The sequence below is a fragment of the Artemia franciscana genome, chromosome 2 (assembly GCF_032884065.1).
Source record: "Artemia franciscana chromosome 2, ASM3288406v1, whole genome shotgun sequence".
NCBI lineage: Eukaryota > Metazoa > Arthropoda > Branchiopoda > Anostraca > Artemiidae > Artemia > Artemia franciscana.
This window is the reverse complement of record NC_088864.1, coordinates 56,281,414-56,300,221: the sequence shown is the minus strand read 5'-3', so window position 1 is coordinate 56,300,221 and position 18,808 is coordinate 56,281,414. Positions and strand designations below refer to the sequence as shown.

Below are 18,808 nucleotides of genomic sequence, written 5' to 3'. Positions count from 1 at the left end.
TTCTTAGAAAGTAAAATTCAAACATGTATGCCTTTCTAAATAACATATACTATGTGTAAACAATAAACAAATTGCCTAACTTTGCCTATCCCACGAATTGTCTATCTCAAACCTTTGATTAGATATGTTTTGGAATTTGATTGTCGTGGGGGGAGGTCTATTGCCCTCCAATCATATTTGACTATGAAAAGAGCATTAGCCCTTTTAATTTTCAGATGCATTTCGGAAGAACACGAGGTGTTTGAGGGAGGGGTATCAGCCCTCCGATCACTTTGAATCCTGTAAAGGACACTAGAGCTTCTTATTGCTAGTCCAATGAGCCCCCTCCGAACTTTATATGACAGCCCCTTCTTTAATAATCTTGTATGCCCCCGGGGCATATCTTACTGCCCTTAGGGCTGGGGGAAGGGGTTCATCCTCAAACTCATAATTTCCGGAACTTTTAACTACGCTGAACAAAATGACCATCTCAAAATTTTGATTAGATGTCTTTTGGGATTTTATGGGCGTGGAGGGAGGGGGGCTTGTTGCCCCCAGTCACTTTTACCTGTTAAAAAGGGCACTAATCCTTTTAGTTTCCAGTCGAATGAGCCTTTTTGAAATTCCTACGATAACAAACGGCCATCTCAAAATGTCTTTCAGATTCATTTAGGAAAATACGTGGTGTGTGGGGGGGGGTATTTGCCATCCTTTCTATAAAACCTTATATGAGCCCAGGGCATAACTTATAACCCTTGCCCTGAGGGCTTTGGGGGGTGTCATCTTTAAAGGCATAATTATCAAATCTTTGAACTACGTTGAACAAAATGGCTATCTCAACATTGTTATTGGATGTGTTTGGGGAAATGATGGGCGTGGACGGGGGGTTAGTTGCCTTCCAATCACTTTCATCCATTAAAAAGGGCTCCAGCCCTTTCAATTTCCAACCGAATGAGCCTTTTTCGAAGTTTCTACGACAACTTTTTCGGTACGAAGTGCCCTGGTCAAAAAAAAAAAAAATATATTGTGTCCGTATAGCTCTTTACTTAGCCAGCGCTGTTGCGCAGCCTGTGATAGGATCCAGGTACGATATAAGTTTCAGTGGGTCATTTACAAAAGGAACCCTAAAAAAAAGAATACGGCGCTGGACCTTAGAGTCTAGACCGGGGATGCTGGTCTCCATTTTATGGTCCTTCAGCCAGGAAGTGCTAGGGGGGACTGGGGGCCAGCCGTCACATGCTTTCGCACACCCTTCCTATTTACATTCCCCAGATCCTTCCAGGTACTCGTGTTGAGTTGGGGCGACTCTGGCTGAGCCTACAGAGTCACGACACTGACTCCGGTTCCAAACCAAATAACCAGCAACACGAGGACCCGATACTATGTGGTAATATAGATGAGGAACTGAAAAGGTTTTGCGCTTTGTTGACCTTAGGTGTGTTTAGGCTACAATGACGTGTTAATAATGGTATTTACGACAGAAGAAGTGCTCTTTTGCTACTATAAAAAATAATAATAATAATAATAATGAACTTTCGTCTATGGTTCTTTTTTTTGAAGATCTAAATAAGCCCACTTTGAAAGATATTACAAACAATGGTTTCCTCTGAAATTCTAGCTGGGACTTTGAGTCATCACTAGAGCCCAAGTATCATAGAAAATTTATTAGGAAACTTGAGTCGAGAGTGAAACTTCCATTTTCGTGGTTGGACTCCGATTGACTGTTAAAACGTCTATTGGGAAACAAACAAACTAAAGGTGCTAGTGAATGTATGCATCATCAAGCTAATGTGATGTTTGATTTCGGTCGTGGAGGTTTCGTTACTAGTTTGCATCTGACTTAAAAATTTAAACTCTCACTATTAAACCTCACTTATAAATTCCAGAATAACACACATTTAGGCTCACATTAAGTCAGTAATACACATTACTGACAATACACATTGTACACAAAATACATATTGAGTTAGTGAATAAAGGAAAGGGTGTTCTAATTTAAAATGTTTTCCCAGACTCTATGCCATGGTAAGCATACCTAAAATCATCTTTTGTAGTAGCTTTTCAGGTAATGTTGATCTTCTAGTGGCTAAAAATTTTTTTATATTATCAAGCAGTTCATGGTAACCAACTGTAAATAAGGAGTGACTCGGCTCAATAGCAACCGAAACTCTAAAAAAACGAAATTTTGATGCCAATAGATATATCAAAAGAATCGGCCTATTATGCTGTTTAATTAAGTTTAGTCTTACCGATTAAAGGCTACGAACCTGAGAAAATTCGCCTGATTTTTGGAAAAAAGGGGAAACACCACCTAAAAGTCTTAATTAAAATCACACCATCAGATTCAGCGTATCAGAAAACCCTAATGTAGTGGTTTCAAGCTCCTATTTGCAAAAATGTGGAATTTTTGTATTTTTTGTCGGAAGAAAGATCACAGATGCGTGTTTATTTGTTTGTTTTTCCCAGGGGTAATTTTATCGACCCAGTGGTCCTAGTGGCCAAAAAGATTAGAGGGGAACCATGCCCCCTCCCCGCCTCTTTTTTCCCTAAGTCCTTAAAAAACGATCAAAAACTAAATTAAAAAACAAGTTTCTTCACCTGAAAGTAAGGAGTAACATTAAAACTCAAAACGAACAGGAACTATTATGTGTATGAAGGGGATATCCCCCTCATCAACACCTCGTTCTTTGCGGTAGAATTTTGTCCCAATTCAAATAACGACTCCTGAACAACAAGGGTGGTTTAATTAGAACAAAAGGAAGTTTTTTTTTAAATACTAAAAAACTTCAACGTAAAGACCGAGATGTTGAGAAGGGGACAATCTCTTTCACCCACGTAATAATTCCTGTTTGTTTTAAGTTTTAATGTTGCCCCTTACTTTCAATCGAAAAAACTTGTTTTTTCAAATTTAATTATTTATATAAAAACTATATTGAAACTATGTTTAATTGAGTATCAGGATATTGTCTTGGCCAATATTTGGTGCATTACAAAATACGAGTTTAGCATAGGACTTAATGTCACATAGAACCTTGAAAAACCTTAAATATTCATTTTTTGCGGTTGGAAGAAGTTTTGGTTTTGGCACGACTTGATATCAGACCAGAGAGAGATTCTCTAATTGCTTCAAGTATCATGTCGGGTCACTCGATGAGGAAGTTGTCAGGCCCTCGTGAAGGGGTTGTACCTTTTTCAAATATGGCAGTCTTCAGAGAGAGGTTCTCTGATTGTCTCCAATCCCTTGTCAAACTCCTCGAGAAGAATACAACAGTCTCGAATACTTTTTTTGAAATATTTTATTTTCATGTTTGGAGGAAGTTTTGATTTGGACATGACCCATATCAAACCAAAGAGATGTCTTTGATTGTTTCCTGTGTCCTGTCAAGTCACCCGAGCAGGAAGTAACTAAGCCTTCGAGGAGGAGATTATAACGTTGAATACCAGCATTAAATATTTGTTTATTTTTGAAGTAGATTCTAATTTTGGCAGGGTTTGTAGTAACCGAAGAGATGTTCTCTGATTTTCTTCAGCGCCTTGCCAAGCTCCTCGAAAAGGAGCTAACATACTTGATATCTTTTGTAAACATTTATTTTTTATGTTTGAAGGAAGTTTTGATTTTGGTACGGCATGCGATCAGACCAAAGAGAGGTTCTCCAAGTGTCTCCGCTGTTCCGTCAAGCCACTCGGGGAGGAAATTATCTGTGATACATTCAGTAGAAGATCTTTCATTGGGGAACCTCAGGCTGTGATATCTTTGAGATGGCAAAAACCCTCCATAGTCACTCTCAATTTAGAAGTTCCAGTTCAACCACATTCAGAGTCTTTCTTCAATTTAGACGTAAGCCCCTTATTAATGTTAATAATAAAACGAAAGAAAAAGAAACAGGCCAAAAGACAGACATGTACAAAACTCAATAGAAAGGGTACTGACGATTCATACCTCCCTTTAAATGAGGAGTTTAGAAAGCTAAAAAGATTTCCATTTTTGACCATTTTTATATATCTATTGTCAAATTACTTTATTGACTCGGTTAAAAAATCCAGTAAAAATAATATTAATACAAACAATTTGGTTTTTGATTTGCTAAATTTTTTTGGATGCCCAATTGAGCAACTCCACACCGTAATGCATATAAAACAAATTCTCCATATCCAAAATATCTTTAAAAATATTCAAATAATTTTACAGATTTTTTACTATATGATTGGTACATCAAAATTTAAACCATTTATAGCACTTTTGTAGCTCTTTATCAGGTCTCTCCTTTTTCTGTGTTACAAGTTAATCAGTTTGGCTACTATTGCACAAAAAGAACAAAACAGGCCAAAAGGCATACGTGCAGATTTAATAAAACGAAAGCTTATTGACAATTCCCTCGTCCCTAAAATGAGTCGTTTAGAAGTTAAATAGATCAATGCCCCTGTTTGTACGTGTTTTTAAATTCTATTTTCAAATTGCTTAATTGACTCGTGTTCACATGTCAGAGAATTCAGTAAAAATAATAATTAGTACTTAGAAACAATGTTAACAATTTGACCATTGAAAGTTATATAAAATATAAAGAAATAAATTTTTGAAAACAAAGGGTCTATTGGGATTGGGAAGGAAAAGAAAAGAAAGAATGTTTTGTCTGTATTAAACAAGGTGTCCTTGTCGCAGAAAAGAAACTTAAATAAAACTTGAAATAAAAATAAGTTTAATAAAATAAGGAACTTAAATTAAAATAAATTTTAATTCAAATTAAAATAAAGAATTTAAAATAAAACCGCGTGTAGCTGTTTTTACCAATACTTTATCGATAGCAGTTGATATAGTATTTTCTCCTTTTTTTTATGTTTTTTTTCTCCTCCTTTTGTGTAATGTATTCCTGTAGAATACGCTTTTTCTTTTATATACGGAGGGAAGATATAAGCTTTATCATTTTTACAATGCGGACTAGACAGTATCCAGTTTATGAAGTTTGTGAATTTAGAGAAAAACTTTTGATCCGTTTTGGAAACCGTCCAGTAAAATCCTTGATTTCCCTTTGAATAAATAAACGTTCAAATGGGGATAAGTCCATTTTCTAGACAAGGAAAACAGATACAGCGGTCGTCATCAGCAGATATACGAAAGTATTAAAATTAAAACTTAACATATTTATACACAACAAAGTAATACTTTAGTATGTCTGCTGATGACGATCGCTCTATATGTGGTCAAAATATCCAGACTTTGAATCTGTTTCACTGTCTAATAAATGGACTTATCCCCACTTGAACGTTTATTTGTTCGCCATAGATAACCAGTGTGGTCTTGAAAAAAAAACACCTAATTTAAGGTATTACGTCAAGAAAAATTTTGTGTAAGAGTGCTTTTTTTCTGTGTTTTAGAGCTGGCGCTCAAAGAATCTTTTGTCGCTGTTACAACTCGAATTATTTTACATACAAGTTATAAAACTGTTATGAACATACTTCAGCATAATCATCGGTATTACATAGTCATCGTACATTGTTACAAGGATATGTTATAAGGGTAACAATTTGAACCGTTTTTTGTGATTATTATCGGTGGATCATTGGTACTTTATAATTTAAAACTGTAATATATCGTTGCTATAAGTTCTCGCTTTTTTTCTGTGTTTTAGAGCTAGCGCTCAAAAAATCTTTTGTCGCTTGAAATTTAGGGAGACATAAATCTTATTACTTTTGTTAGAACTCATATTCTTCAGCCTTTGATCGAAACGTATTTTATTTTTAGGAGTACGAAATGCCCATTATGTGTTCTGCCTATAACGAAACAACATAAGATGATGAAAAAGAGTCTGTATATATACACAGTTCACATTTCTAAAGCCAATGACTCTAAATTACATTCACAATCATTAGTTTCTTTATTAAATGGTGGAACTAGCGGTTTTATTTGCACATGCCTTTGGAATTGATACCAGAATTCAATAGCCTGGATCTATTCTCGTGATGGATTAACAAATTCTATTCTGGTGAAGCATGGGGTAAAGCAAGGCTCAGTCTTAAGTCCATTAACGCTCAACAATGCACTTAGTCATATTGGTATTCATCAACTTCAACTTCAGCTTTTTCTTTATTCAACTCAAAAAATACACAAACAATATTATGCCCCAACAGAGAGCAGAGCTCGTAAGGCTGGGACAGTGCAAAAACATAAGAAAAAACATCTACATCTCATCGTAATAATGATTTTAAAATATAATACGGTAGAAGACACATAAAATAGAAAAAAAACTCACAGAAGATAAGTAAATATATAAATATCAGGCAGGAGGGGCGTGGGAGGCCGTCCCAGACACAGGGACACAAAAACAAATACACAAATAAGAAGATCAAATAATTTAAATTAAATCATCACCTGTATTAAACATACTTCTTCTATCTGGAAACCTGTCCTCAGTGCAAAGAGCTGTGGCTCTTAAGGCTAGTCTATCTAAGATTGGCCTTGCCTATTTTATTTTTCAGTGTGATTCTTAGCAGTGTCCAACACGTTTGAACAGCGTGTAAAAAAATTGCTCTATACATGGATTTTAGCAAAGGTTTTCTGATTTTTGAACTGAATGAAAATTATTATGAATGAAAATTTTAAATTAATGCGAGAGGATTAAAGAAAAATAAGTGCAAAATAAAATACTCATTTCTGCAATATAATAATTGGGAAAAAGGGAAAGATTGTAAAGAAAAACACTCGAAAGTAAAAGGAAAGGATTAAAGAATAATGTGAAATAAATAAAAAATAAAATGATTTATTTCTATCATATAATAACTGGAAAAGGCAAAACGTTCATTGTAGGATATACGTTCAAGCTCATTTAGTTCTACGAAACGTGGTTACCGCTGAATAAAAAAAAAGAAAAAGAAACATAAAAAAAATCATAAAAAAAAACAGATATTGGAACGTCTAAAAAAGCTTTCAGTTTTTGGAAGTTAAAATGATAAAAAAGTCCGATAGACCCCCCTCCCAACATTCTCTGAAATTTCCAGATCGATCCTCCGAGCTGTTCCCGTGTTATTGCAAGAACGATATCTTCATAAACTGACTACGTATAATGTCTTCTGATTTACCTCAGAGCTTCAATTCAAACACTTTCCCAGTTGTAAAGGAGCCTAGATATATTTTATTACTATTTACCTCCATATCCTCCCTCTAATGCAATATTCAGGGTCAACATAGTTCCTGAAAGTTTCAGATTAATCCCCCAAGCTGTTCCCGAAAAATGACTAATGTGCTATCTTGATAAGCTGGGCACATATTTCATGTCACTACATCAAGATGAGTAGATTCTAAGCTCTGCGGTGGTTAATTGTAGACACATTTTTAGGTTAATTGGAATATCTAGACAAAAATCTTTTGATCCACTTATCCCCTTCCCCAAAAACAGAACTTTAAGTTTCCTTGTCCTTCCCCCCGCACACTTCACTTTAAAGTTTTAATTCAATTCCCCAAAACAGTTCATGAGGTATTTCAGATGAGCTTTTTAGCCTGGGTACACGTAGTCCCTTTTGATTTATAATCCTACTTCACCGGGAATAGATTCTAGTTCCACATGAGCTTATAGTGCCAAAAAATTTTTGATTGGAAGTAAAAAAAAAAATGGGTAGCCTTCCCCTTCACTCTGCCTGCTCCGGTAGGTCGTAATGGGGGATGATACACTTGGTCCCACACACTGTCTGTAATTTTCTACCTTATCCCTAAGTAGTCTCTGAGGTACTGCAGTTACGCTGTTCTGATAACATGGCAAAATACATTGTCTTTTCATTTACCTTGCTAATTAGTCATGACAAGATTTTCAGTCCGATAGCGGTATATTGTAGAAAAACAATTCCACCCTCTGCCCCAAGTCGTAATATGAGATTCATTTGTCCCCTCTTTCTTTCGGTAAGTTTCGACTTGGTCTCCAAGTGGTTTCAGAGGTGCTGCAGATACGTTGTTCTAATAACATGGCAAGACATAGTGTCTTTTGATTTAGCTTGCTGCTTAATCATGAACAGATTCTTAGTCCCATATTGCCTTATAATACAAAAACGAATTAGGTGGATCGTAGACAAAGAATTTTTCGGTCCCCATTTCCTCTATGTTCCCTGTTCCAAGTCACAATGTGAGGTCCACTTGCCCTTATAACATCCCCTGAAACTTCAACTTGATCCTCCAAGCCGTTCCTGAGATATTTCAGATAGGCTACTCTCTTTTGACAACTAAACAATTCATAGTGGCTTATGGTTTACTTCACTGCTTCACATAGAGCGAGTCACATAGGGTTTTTAGTTCCAAAACGTTCAGGGGGATCAGAGACAAATTTTCTTATCCCCCCCTACATCAAATTTGAAGTTCCTTTGCTCCACCCCTATAAAGAATTGGCTATCTAATAATTTTGATCTGATTCCATAATAGTAGTGCGGGTACCCGGGGGAAAGAGGTTGCAAGTGGATTGGCTGCCCTCCAATCACTTTCGGTCCTTAAAAAAGACATTACAGGTCAATAGAGAATGGGACTAAGAATATTTTGGTTAATAGTTTCCCTAATAGTTCCGAGAGTATTGTCTATTCTCATTTTTTTTTAATGTGTATTAATTTTGGCTTAAAAAATCTTTTTTCCGTTAAGTCTGATGCTGTATCCGTGTGGATTTGGTGTTTATGCTTGTGAAATTCTTCTGGAAAATTTTCAACAATCACTTCCTTTTAGAAAGTGACTTTCTTTCCCAGGTTATGATCATTATTATTTTTAGTTTTATTGCTGTTCTCGCTTTAAATGTCGATGTTGCTTCTGATGATACTATATCAGCACTTTTTATTTATTATAGACTGCCCGAGTAATTGAGACGGAATTAAGGAAAAGTTTTAATGCCACTAGAAGTAAAGTTCTGCCGCCACTCAAACGAGGGGGTCCTGTAGACCCGTACAGATACTTAAACGCCTCAGGTATTTAACCAGCCTTTTCTTATTCCGCTTTGTTTCGACGATTGGCAACATATAATTAAATACTTTAAATTACGCAGTATTAAATTTTAGTTGCGAAACGATTATACTGAAGCTGTTTAGATTCATCGTGCTAAATGTATCTATACTAAATCAAGAAAATGATCTTCACAATACAAGTAGAATTATAGTGTCACTTTTATGTGGTATTCCATGGTGGTAGGTGCATAAAAACGTCTAATCGCTTTGATTGACCATCGTATGGCTATGATGAAATGTCTCGCTCATGAAAAACGGTTTAGATGCATGCATAGTGCCCAAGAAAACATGTGCTTATTCACGATAATTAGACGGTCTAATCTATTCTTTATTGAAGGTTTCATCGAGGGGGAAGGCATGGATGCTCTGAAAAACCGAGGAAGATTTGCTAGATGTTATCCAGAGAAGTAGCTTACGGATTGTTTTGGGTACTCAACTGACTGACCGTACTTCAAACAGTAGGCTGTATGAAAAGTGTGGTTGAATACCGCTTTCTATGGCTATAATGAGAGTAAGGTTGAGATGGCTAGTGTACGTTCTGCGGATGAAGGTTGATATATTGCCAAAGATTGTCCTTATTGGCCAACTGTCTAAAGCTAAACGGAAAGCAGGTCGTCCGTGGTTGGGATGGGAGGATGTCGTAAAGAAAGATTTAAGGGAAACGGGAACTTCCTTGGTGGGTGTGAAGAAGGACGCTTTGAATAGACTGGGATGGAGAAGGAGCGTGCTTAGCTGTGTTAGCCTCAGGCGAGTTAGTATTAGTAGTTCCTGAATCAGCTCCAAATGTTGATTTTCTTTTCTCAGTAGACAGCTTTTTTTCCAAGACACTTTTTAAAAATTTGTGGTTACTATGGATTGTGGTTCGTTCTTAGCTAGTCTGCAGCTTTCGCTGTAGCCATGATTGTGTCCTATAATTTACGTCACTATACTTTGAAAATTGTCATTGAAAATCGTCCACCAAACTATAGCCTTGATATTGGAAACGTGGGCTGATTTTTTTTTTTTTTTATTAAAGTATGTACTTACGTTGTAAACAGGAGTGGTGATTAAAATTCATGCCCAAGTTACTGCAAAACTTACTGCTATTCTTGAACATGCCTACCCAAGTCAATACTCACAGTTCGTCCCTGGTTTTGAATTATTTTGTTAATATAAAGCTTTATGATCCCCCTTAATATTCAAATATTAAGCTTCCACTTTACCACCAATCATTCTAACTGAATCTTTTCTTTGTTAGGTTGTCAATCGGGATGCTACTCTTCGGAATTCGGTTTGTTTCTCTTCATAAGAATAGCACGTTTTCAATTTATGTTTGCATGATCGATTTCTTCACCATGCTTCGTAGCCAAAACTCTACCTTTGTACACGGCAAAAAAAAAAGCTGAAACTAGTACTGAGTTCTCATCTGGGGTTGCACCAAGAGCAGGCTACATCATATTGCCTGAAGATCTTTCTAAATTTCTTTAACCTGGTGAAGAAAAGATTTCTTCACCATGCTTCGTAGCTAGAATTCTACCTTTGTACACGCCAAAAAAAAAGTTGAACCTAGTACTGAGTTCTCAACTGGGGTTGCACCAAGAGCAGGCTACATCATATTGCCTGAAGATCTTTCTGAATTTCTTTAACCTGGTGAAGAAAAGATTTCTTCACCATGCTTCTTAGCTAGAATTCTACCTTTGTACACGCCAAAAAAAAGTTGAACCTAGTACTGAGTTCTCAACTGGGGTTGCACCAAGAGCAGGCTACATCATATTGCCTGAAGATCTTTCTAAATTTCTTTAATCTGGCGAAGAAAAGATTTCTTCACCATGCTTCGTAGCTAGAATTCTACCTTTGTACACGCCAAAAAAAAAGTTGAACCTAGTACTGAGTTCTCAACTGGGGTTGCACCAAGAGCAGGCTACATCATATTGCCTGAAGATCTTTCTAAATAGTATCACAATTCCAGCTAGAAGGAGTTTTATCAGCCATTGGTGTCAATTATCGAAAATTTAAGGGGGCAAATTTGTGGTTTTTTGAAATTTTTTTCAGTAAAAACACTTCAATGATAATACACCCAAAAAATGTATTTTTCAAAATCGAGGGAATGGGTAACAAAAATCAAAGGAGGCACAGGTCCTCACGTGCCCCCCCCCCCCAAATTGAAGCCACTGCTATTGGGTTTTCCGGCCATATGAGTCATATAGGAAAATAGGATATAAATTATGAGTCATAGAATACAGAATATATAGAATATGAGAATATAGAATATAATGAGTAATATAGGCATTAAGTTAAATTAAGTTAAACTTTAAATGATCAGAAATTACTGTGAGTCAGACTTTTAGTGAATGAAAATTGCCAAAATAAAAACTGGACTAACAGCCTCCCCTAAAGTTTGGGTGCTATTGCACTTTATTGAGAACAAAATAAACTGCATCGAATATTTCCAATCGACGTTTTAAAAGATTCATTTAGCCATCAATTTTATACTACTGAATTAAGGTAAAATTATAGACTAATTATAGTCTATAATTGAGAGGAAATTATAGTCTAGTAGTGTAGCGATGATCTAATAGTCATATGATAAATCTAGCTTAAAACGAACATAAATTACTATAATTAAATCAGACTTTTAATGAACGAAATTGCCACACATAAGAATTGGACTATCCCCCTTCTAGAGGCTTAACACGAGTGCTAGTGCAATAACACCACAAGCTTAAATGTCATTACACTTAACTGAAAACTAAACAGACTGCTTCAAATCTCCAGTCGATTTTTAAAAGATTCTTTAGAACCAAAGAATCTTTCCAATCGATGTTTCAAAAGATTCATTTAACATCAGTTTTATACTACTGAATTAACCTGAATTACGGAAAAATTATAGACTAATTATAGTCTATAAATGAAAGGAAATTATAGTATAGTAGAGTAACAATGATCTAATAGTCATATAAGTCTAGCTTAAAAGGGACTTAAATTACTATAATTAAATCAGACTTTTAATGAACGAAAATTGCCACACAAAGAATCGGACTATCCCCCTCCTAGAGGCTTAACACGAGTGCAAGTACAATAACACTACAAGCTTAAATGTCATTACACTTCACTGAAAACTAAACAAACTGCTTCAAATCTCCAGTCAACTTTTAAAAGATTCATTTACTCATGAATTTTATACTTTTGAATGAAATTGAATACAGTGGAAATTATATAATTAAGGGGACATTATGGTCTAATAGTTAACTCTAACATTAAACGACCAGAAGCTACTATGAGTGGATCGAATTTGTAACGGTTAGAAATTGCCACAAATAAAATATGGCTGCCCCCTCCCCCTGTAAGGCTTGAATATCATTGTGCTTTACTGAAAACCAAACAGACTGCTTAAAAACCTGCCTCGAATGGAATTTAACTTAGAGGAAATTATAGTGATGAAAGTAAGTGTCATTTAAAAATAGCGAAATTAAATTAATTACCACAAATGCATTCGTTCCAGAATTGAAATTTCGGTGGGTGGCAACCCATTTCATTTATGGTGATCTGTTTTCCTCTTAAGTTTTACTTTATTACAAATTTTAATTTCTCTTCGTTTAAAGCTTCATTTATTAATTCGTAGTATTGTCAGTTTGTTTAAGTTATATGATTAAATAAAAAAAAATAAGTTTTTTAACTGAAAGTAAGGAGCGACGTTAAAACTTAAAACGAACAGAAATTACTCCGTGTATGAAAGGGGCTGTTCCCTTCTCAACGTCCCGCTCTTTACGCTAAAGTTTGACTCTTTCTCTCAATTCTACTTTATAAAACAGTAAGTACCTTTAGCGTAAAGAGCGGGACGCTGAGGAGGGAATAGCCCCTTTTATACACGGAGTAATTTCTGTTCGTTTTAAGTTTTAATGTCGCTCCTTACTTTCAGTTAAAATACTTGTTTTCTTTTTTATTTAATTTCTGAACGTTTTTGAATTAATGCATGTTTGATTTTGGCTCTCCGCAGATAAATTATTAAAATGAAATTTGCATATCAATTTTTTTTTTTTGCTAAATGGCTTTCTCTTAGTTTTGATCAGACGATTTAGAGAAAAAGGGTGGGGGAGGATGCCTAGTTGTCCTCCAATTTTTCGATACTTAAAAAGGCAACTAGAATTTTTAATTTTTAACGAACGTTTTTGTTAGTAAAAATTATACGTAACTTAAAAATTAACTTACGTAACGAACTTCTATATTCGTATATTTTTATTATGTATATGAGGGGATTCGCCCCCTCGTTAATACACTAAATCTTTTAGCTTTTAGCTCTAAAGCTTTTTACACTAAATCTTTAATTTTGTCCCAATTCTTTAAGATTGACCCCTGAATCACAAAGGCTATAGAATAAATGGTTGAAATTACTAAAAATACTTTAGCGTAAAGAGCGAAGTATTTAGGAAGAGATGAGCCCCCCATCTACATAATAATAAATGTTGGTTTTATGTTTTAATGCCGCTCCTTTCTTTCAGTGGAAAATCTTTCATATTAATTTTTTCATTGTGTTTTTTTTAATAATGCTAGAAAATTAGCTTACTTAGTAGCTTATCTTAGTAGCTATCTTAATAACTTATACTTCGTGACTTCAGTTAATGAAAATTTAGGCGAGGATGTATTTTTCAAAATCAAGGTGGGAGGGGCAAATTTGTCGCTTTTTAAATTTTTATAATGAAAATACCCAAAAAAGAAATTTTTCAACGAAAATACCCCTCCCCCTCCACAAAGATGTATTTTTCAAGGTCTGGGGTGTAGATGCTCACTTCTACTCGCTTGTTTTTTTCATTCTTAGATTTATATATTCTGTCTTCTTCTATGATTTATTGATCGTTTTTTATTCCTCGCTATTTGTTTATTCCTGTGGGAAAGGGTCGAAAACATGAAAAAATGCATTGCTTTGCCAGAATTTTCGTTTGTCTTTGGGGGGGGGGTCAATCAGAATAGTATCCATTGGGGAAGGTTTCCCTACATTCAGTTGCTAAATTTAACCATTTATTCTAGACGATCGACTACTTGAATATGACGTTGAAGAAGTTCTGGCTGATGTACAATCGCCTTTCCAGAAAGTTGAAATATTAAAGACAAAGAATTTTGGAAATTTACTTGTGCTTGATGGACTACAGAGTAAGTAAAGACTAGAAGCTGACTAAGACTAGTAAGTAGCTGTTAGGGTAGGAAGGGAGCTTAGTGGCTGGTTTCGTATCGAATCAAAAATAAGCAGGGCTGTCTTCTGTCGCCATTTGTATGGATCATTTGATGGGCGTTGTCTTAAGGAGCACTGGAAAGGTAATGGGAGACCACGGAATCAAATGGTGAGGGAAAACTCTCCTGGACTTAATTATGGTGATGACTTATGCACCCTAGATGAAAGTTTGAGCAAAATGAATGAGCTTATAGAAGTTTTGCGAGTTCACGGTGCAAAAATGTGTTTGAAAATTAATGTTAAGAAGACTAAGTCGCTAAGTCTGGGAATAAGTTAAGATGAAAAGGTGACGTTGAGTAACGAAAAGATCGTTTAAGCTGACGGTCAATCAATCAGTTTATTTATTTTCAAAAAAATCGGTTAATTAGCTTCGACTCAAAAGTATAGCTTGTGCAAGCTAAAAAACAAAACAACGAAGAAAAAAATGAAAATGTAAACAAACAAACAAAAAGACAGAACAAGAAATACAAAAGAAAGGGTGAAAATGAAGACGATATAAAACCGAAAATGATTAAAGACAATAAATAAATCATAGAGACAGAATCAACTAAATGAAAATAAATTTCAAATAACTACGGGAGGTAATTTTTAATATGTTGTAAGGATTTTCTTTACAGAAGAAGCTGTCGAGATTTTCTCAGGTTTCGGGAAGGGAATTCCAAAGCATGATAGAAGTGAAAATTGGGTATTGGCGAGCAAATCCGGTGCTCCGGCTGGGTTGGAGAAATCAGTTTGAGGGTGAGCGGAGGGGATGTCCATGATTCACAGAGGAACATGAAGTCTAAAAGTTTGAGAGGTTATCGGGTAAAAGTCTGTGACGGGCAGTGTGTGCAAGTCTTAGGCTAGCAAGGTTAATCAGATTCGCAAGATTTTCTCGAATCAGTAGTTGAGTATAGATTCGAGGATTTTCTCAATCCAATAGTTGAGTATAGATTGGAGGTAGGACATCTTCGAGGAAGGCTGAAAGTAGCTTTAATGGCTTTATTTTGTGATATTTTGAATTATTTTTTGATTAGACATGCTGATGTTACCCCTAACGTTGCAACAGTAATTAATATACGGTAGAGTTATTAATTAGCAGATTCTCATAGTGAAGAAAGCTTATTTTTTTTTAGAGAGAACAGAAGTGAGATAATTGCGTGATGTTTGAACGCGAGGCCAGAGTCCAAGTAAAGGCCAAGGAATTTCGTCATCTCTGTCTGAGGAAGTTGTTTATTGTTGATAAACAAATTAAGGTCCTGTTGTGTTTTCTTGCAATTATTCTGGAAGAGAATGATCGAACTTTTATGGGCATTCAATACCATGCAATTAGGACGTAACAAAAGTGAATTAAAATGCTATAAAAATATTAGTATAGTAAGCGATGATTGCAAAGTGTATGCCAGGACCAGCTTCACTTACCTCGGTAGTATTGTTAGTAGAGACGGTGGGTGCATTGAAGATGTTAAAAGCTCAGTAATCAAGGCCCGAGGAGTTTTGTTTCACAGTTCGAAAAAATTTGGAAGAACAAGAAAAAAAGTCTGTGAACCGAGATTAGAATATTAGAACCTACAGTGATGACAATAGCCAAATATGGCTCTGAAGCTTGAGTGCTCCGAAAAACGGAGGAAGATTTACTAGATGTTGCCTGCGGATTGTTTTGGATACCCAACTGACTGGCCGTATTTCAAACAGTAGGCTGTACAAAAAAAAGTTCAATCTCGGTTTCTAAGACTATAATGAGAGAAAGGTTGAGATGACTAGGGCAAGAAGCAGAGTATTTCGAAATATTTTTAGAATTCTGAAAAACTAGCGCTAGTAAAACCAATAATTTTTAAAATAATTAAAAATTTTAAAATGAAATGATTGATCTTAATATTTTACTTTAAACCAAGCTAACTTGAGTTTTTTTAGGTACAAGCAAGGGTTTTACTGAATGCAACATGTTCGATTTCTGGACAAAATTTGATACACATAGGTATCTGTTTTATATGAAATTCCTGGTGTGAGATTATTTCTTTAGCAATATAGAATTAATCTATCCCTGGACGGACGCCAATTTGTTACTTCCCTTACGAGCCAGGTGACAATTTTACTTATCAATGACATTTTTCTTTCCAAAACATAGGCCCAAGTTCTTTTGCTGTTAATTTAGATTGTCTTTGATAAAACTGTAGTTTTTCCATAAGTCCTGCACAAGGACCACGTGACTTGTGAGCATTTGCACAAATGGAACATGATACCTTCTCTACATAGAAACTGGCCAATAAGGTACGAAATCAGTTAGTGTTGTTTTTCTTTGGGTTTCATTGAATTTCCATCCAAAGGCCTAAGGTGCTGTAAATTGTTGAAATAGGCTCCTGAAGCAGGATGTGGAGTTGAAAAAACACAGGCCTTGTATGGAACCGAAAAGTTCTCAATCGGGAAGCAATTCCAATGGGAGGGTGAAAATTAGAACATTTACTAAAGACATGTCTTCTTTTTTTCGCAGACGTTAGCAGCCAGCCTCCGGTATACCTGTGTTACGTCTTGTTCGAACACAGCCAAGCTGTTCATCTGTTATCAGTTTTGATTTATCATGTTTTAATTTCCTTGGCCTTCCACTATCCCAAACGTCAATTGTATACATGCTACTGTCAGTTGTGAAATTTTATAAAGTTAATATTTATTATTTCATATCTCACTTTTTAATAAGACAGCCCAATAGGTTAGATTCATCCAGGTCCTCTGTATTTCCGCAATGAATAGGTCGCCGATATTGATATTAGTTTAGACCTATCTTTTCCAGAGATAAAATGTGGATCAGATTCAGAAATATATCTTCTCAGTGTTGCCACACACCAAGAAGAAATATTGCTACATTTACTATCTTTGCAGCATTAAAGAAATACTTCTTTACAGCATTTAACTCGGAATCCGAATTCGAATTTTTTTGCCTTTGATAGTTGTTTGTAATAAAATATTATTGTTTTACCCTCCTCTCCACATCTGTTTTTGTTTTGCCATCAAACGTATAAAGTTTGTATCACATGTTTTTTTTTAATCTATTAAATTTTTATTGACCATTTCTATGCTAGATTGATGTTTCTTAGAAGCTTTTATCTTGTGTATTGGTCGTTTCTTTGTTTAGGTTTAACTTTGTCTTAACTGACATGAAGCGAATTCGACTCTTTTAGGGCTTTTGAAAATAAATATTATCTTATGTTATAGATTTCTCCTTTTTAAAGAGAGCCCAAAAGACATTTGGGAAAGCTTCCGACCGTGTGGGCTGATGGTTTGACATTCTAAATACAGTCAACTGAAAGCCTTTGACTTTAAAAATTTCTGGATTTTGTTTCTTCTGTTTGTATTAAATAAAAAAACACGTTTTTTCAACTGAAGTAAGGAGCAATATTAAACTTAAAACGAACAGAAATTATTACATATATGAGGGGTTTTGCCCCCTCGCCAATACCTTGCTATTCACGCTTAAGTTCGAAATAAGTTCTTGAAGTTCGAATGTTGTTCCATTTCTTTAAGAATGACTCCTGAATCACGAAGGCCGTTTAATTAGAATAAATAGCCATTTTGAAACACCAAAAAAACTTTAGCGTAAAGCGCGAGGTATTGACGAGGGGGTGCACCCCTTCATGAAAAATTCTTCCATGGAAAGATTTTCCCACGTAAACCTCTCTCCCACCAGGAAAAATCCCCCTGAAAACGTCTGTACTTCCGAATAACCAATATCATATGTAACCTATGGGCAAAGTTCATAACTTGCAGCCCTTCCCCGGTGACTGGGGGATTAAGTCATCCTCAAAGGCATAGTTATTAGACTTTTCGACTATGCTGAACAGAATTCTATGACTTTTAAGGGGTGTTTCCCCCTTTTTTCGAAAATAAGGCCAATTTCTCAGGCTCGTAATTTTTGATGAGTAGGACAAAACTTGTATATTATTGATGAAACTTATAGTTTTAAAATTAGCACATCAGGGTTAGGATCATTATTCTTGAAGAAATTTTGAATTTGAATGAAAATTTTTTTCACTACGTAGTTTTTTCCAATTTTTTTCTGCATTAAATGGGATTGGTTAAGCATTCGGTTTATGAGTTTTTTGCAGTGGGCATTTCAATAGTACATGACACGAAAAAATCCCATCTTTTGGTACCAGATGTCATATTACGCTGGTGATTCCAAGAAAAATTTATGCTAACTATATACATGTAAGAATTAGCTTCCAAATGAATTCATAGAAGCTTTCTGCAATGTTTTAGCACCCCGCTAGTTCTGGAGAAATAAAAAAATCAGCGTTTTTGCTCTTCGCTTTTGTAATTAAATTTTTAAAGATAAACACAAATTAGTTTTTGTTTCAAGAACTTTTCCGTCCTATATTCAAATTCAAATCCTGTTTTTTTTTACGACAGTTGTGTTTTCAGAACTTTTTTTTAGTTCTACTTACTAAAGGAGTCACGACAGGAGGTTGTAAACCTCCAGTTAAAGATTCTAAGTAAGGAGATTGTAAGGGCACCATTTTTAATGCCTCCTAGACTTATGCTAAGTCTAAGAGGCATTAACTCAAAGAATTGACACCAAAAAGTACCATTTTTGATATCATAGGCCACTTTATGTTGATGATCAAAAGTTTTTAACTTGGCCATTAAACGTCTCTCTGTGATATTGCACTAGCTTGTTAGTTCTAC

General features: G+C 35.3%; 1 protein-coding gene across 2 annotated transcripts in view; it reads left to right on the top strand.

Annotated features, from left to right (window-relative positions):
* Nucleotides 1–18,808, top strand: part of LOC136043802 (spermine synthase-like) — an 89,814-nt gene that overhangs the window by 37,043 nt on the left and 33,963 nt on the right. The window contains exons 3-6 of one of the 2 annotated variants that reach the window (XM_065728721.1): nt 3,585–3,817; nt 8,790–8,907; nt 10,181–10,213; nt 13,948–14,070. In XM_065728721.1, coding sequence (XP_065584793.1) covers nt 3,585–3,817; nt 8,790–8,907; nt 10,181–10,213; nt 13,948–14,070 — 507 coding nt within the window. The remainder of the gene's footprint in view (nt 1–3,584; nt 3,818–8,789; nt 8,908–10,180; nt 10,214–13,947; nt 14,071–18,808) is intronic. The other variant, XM_065728722.1, reaches the window with a different exon arrangement.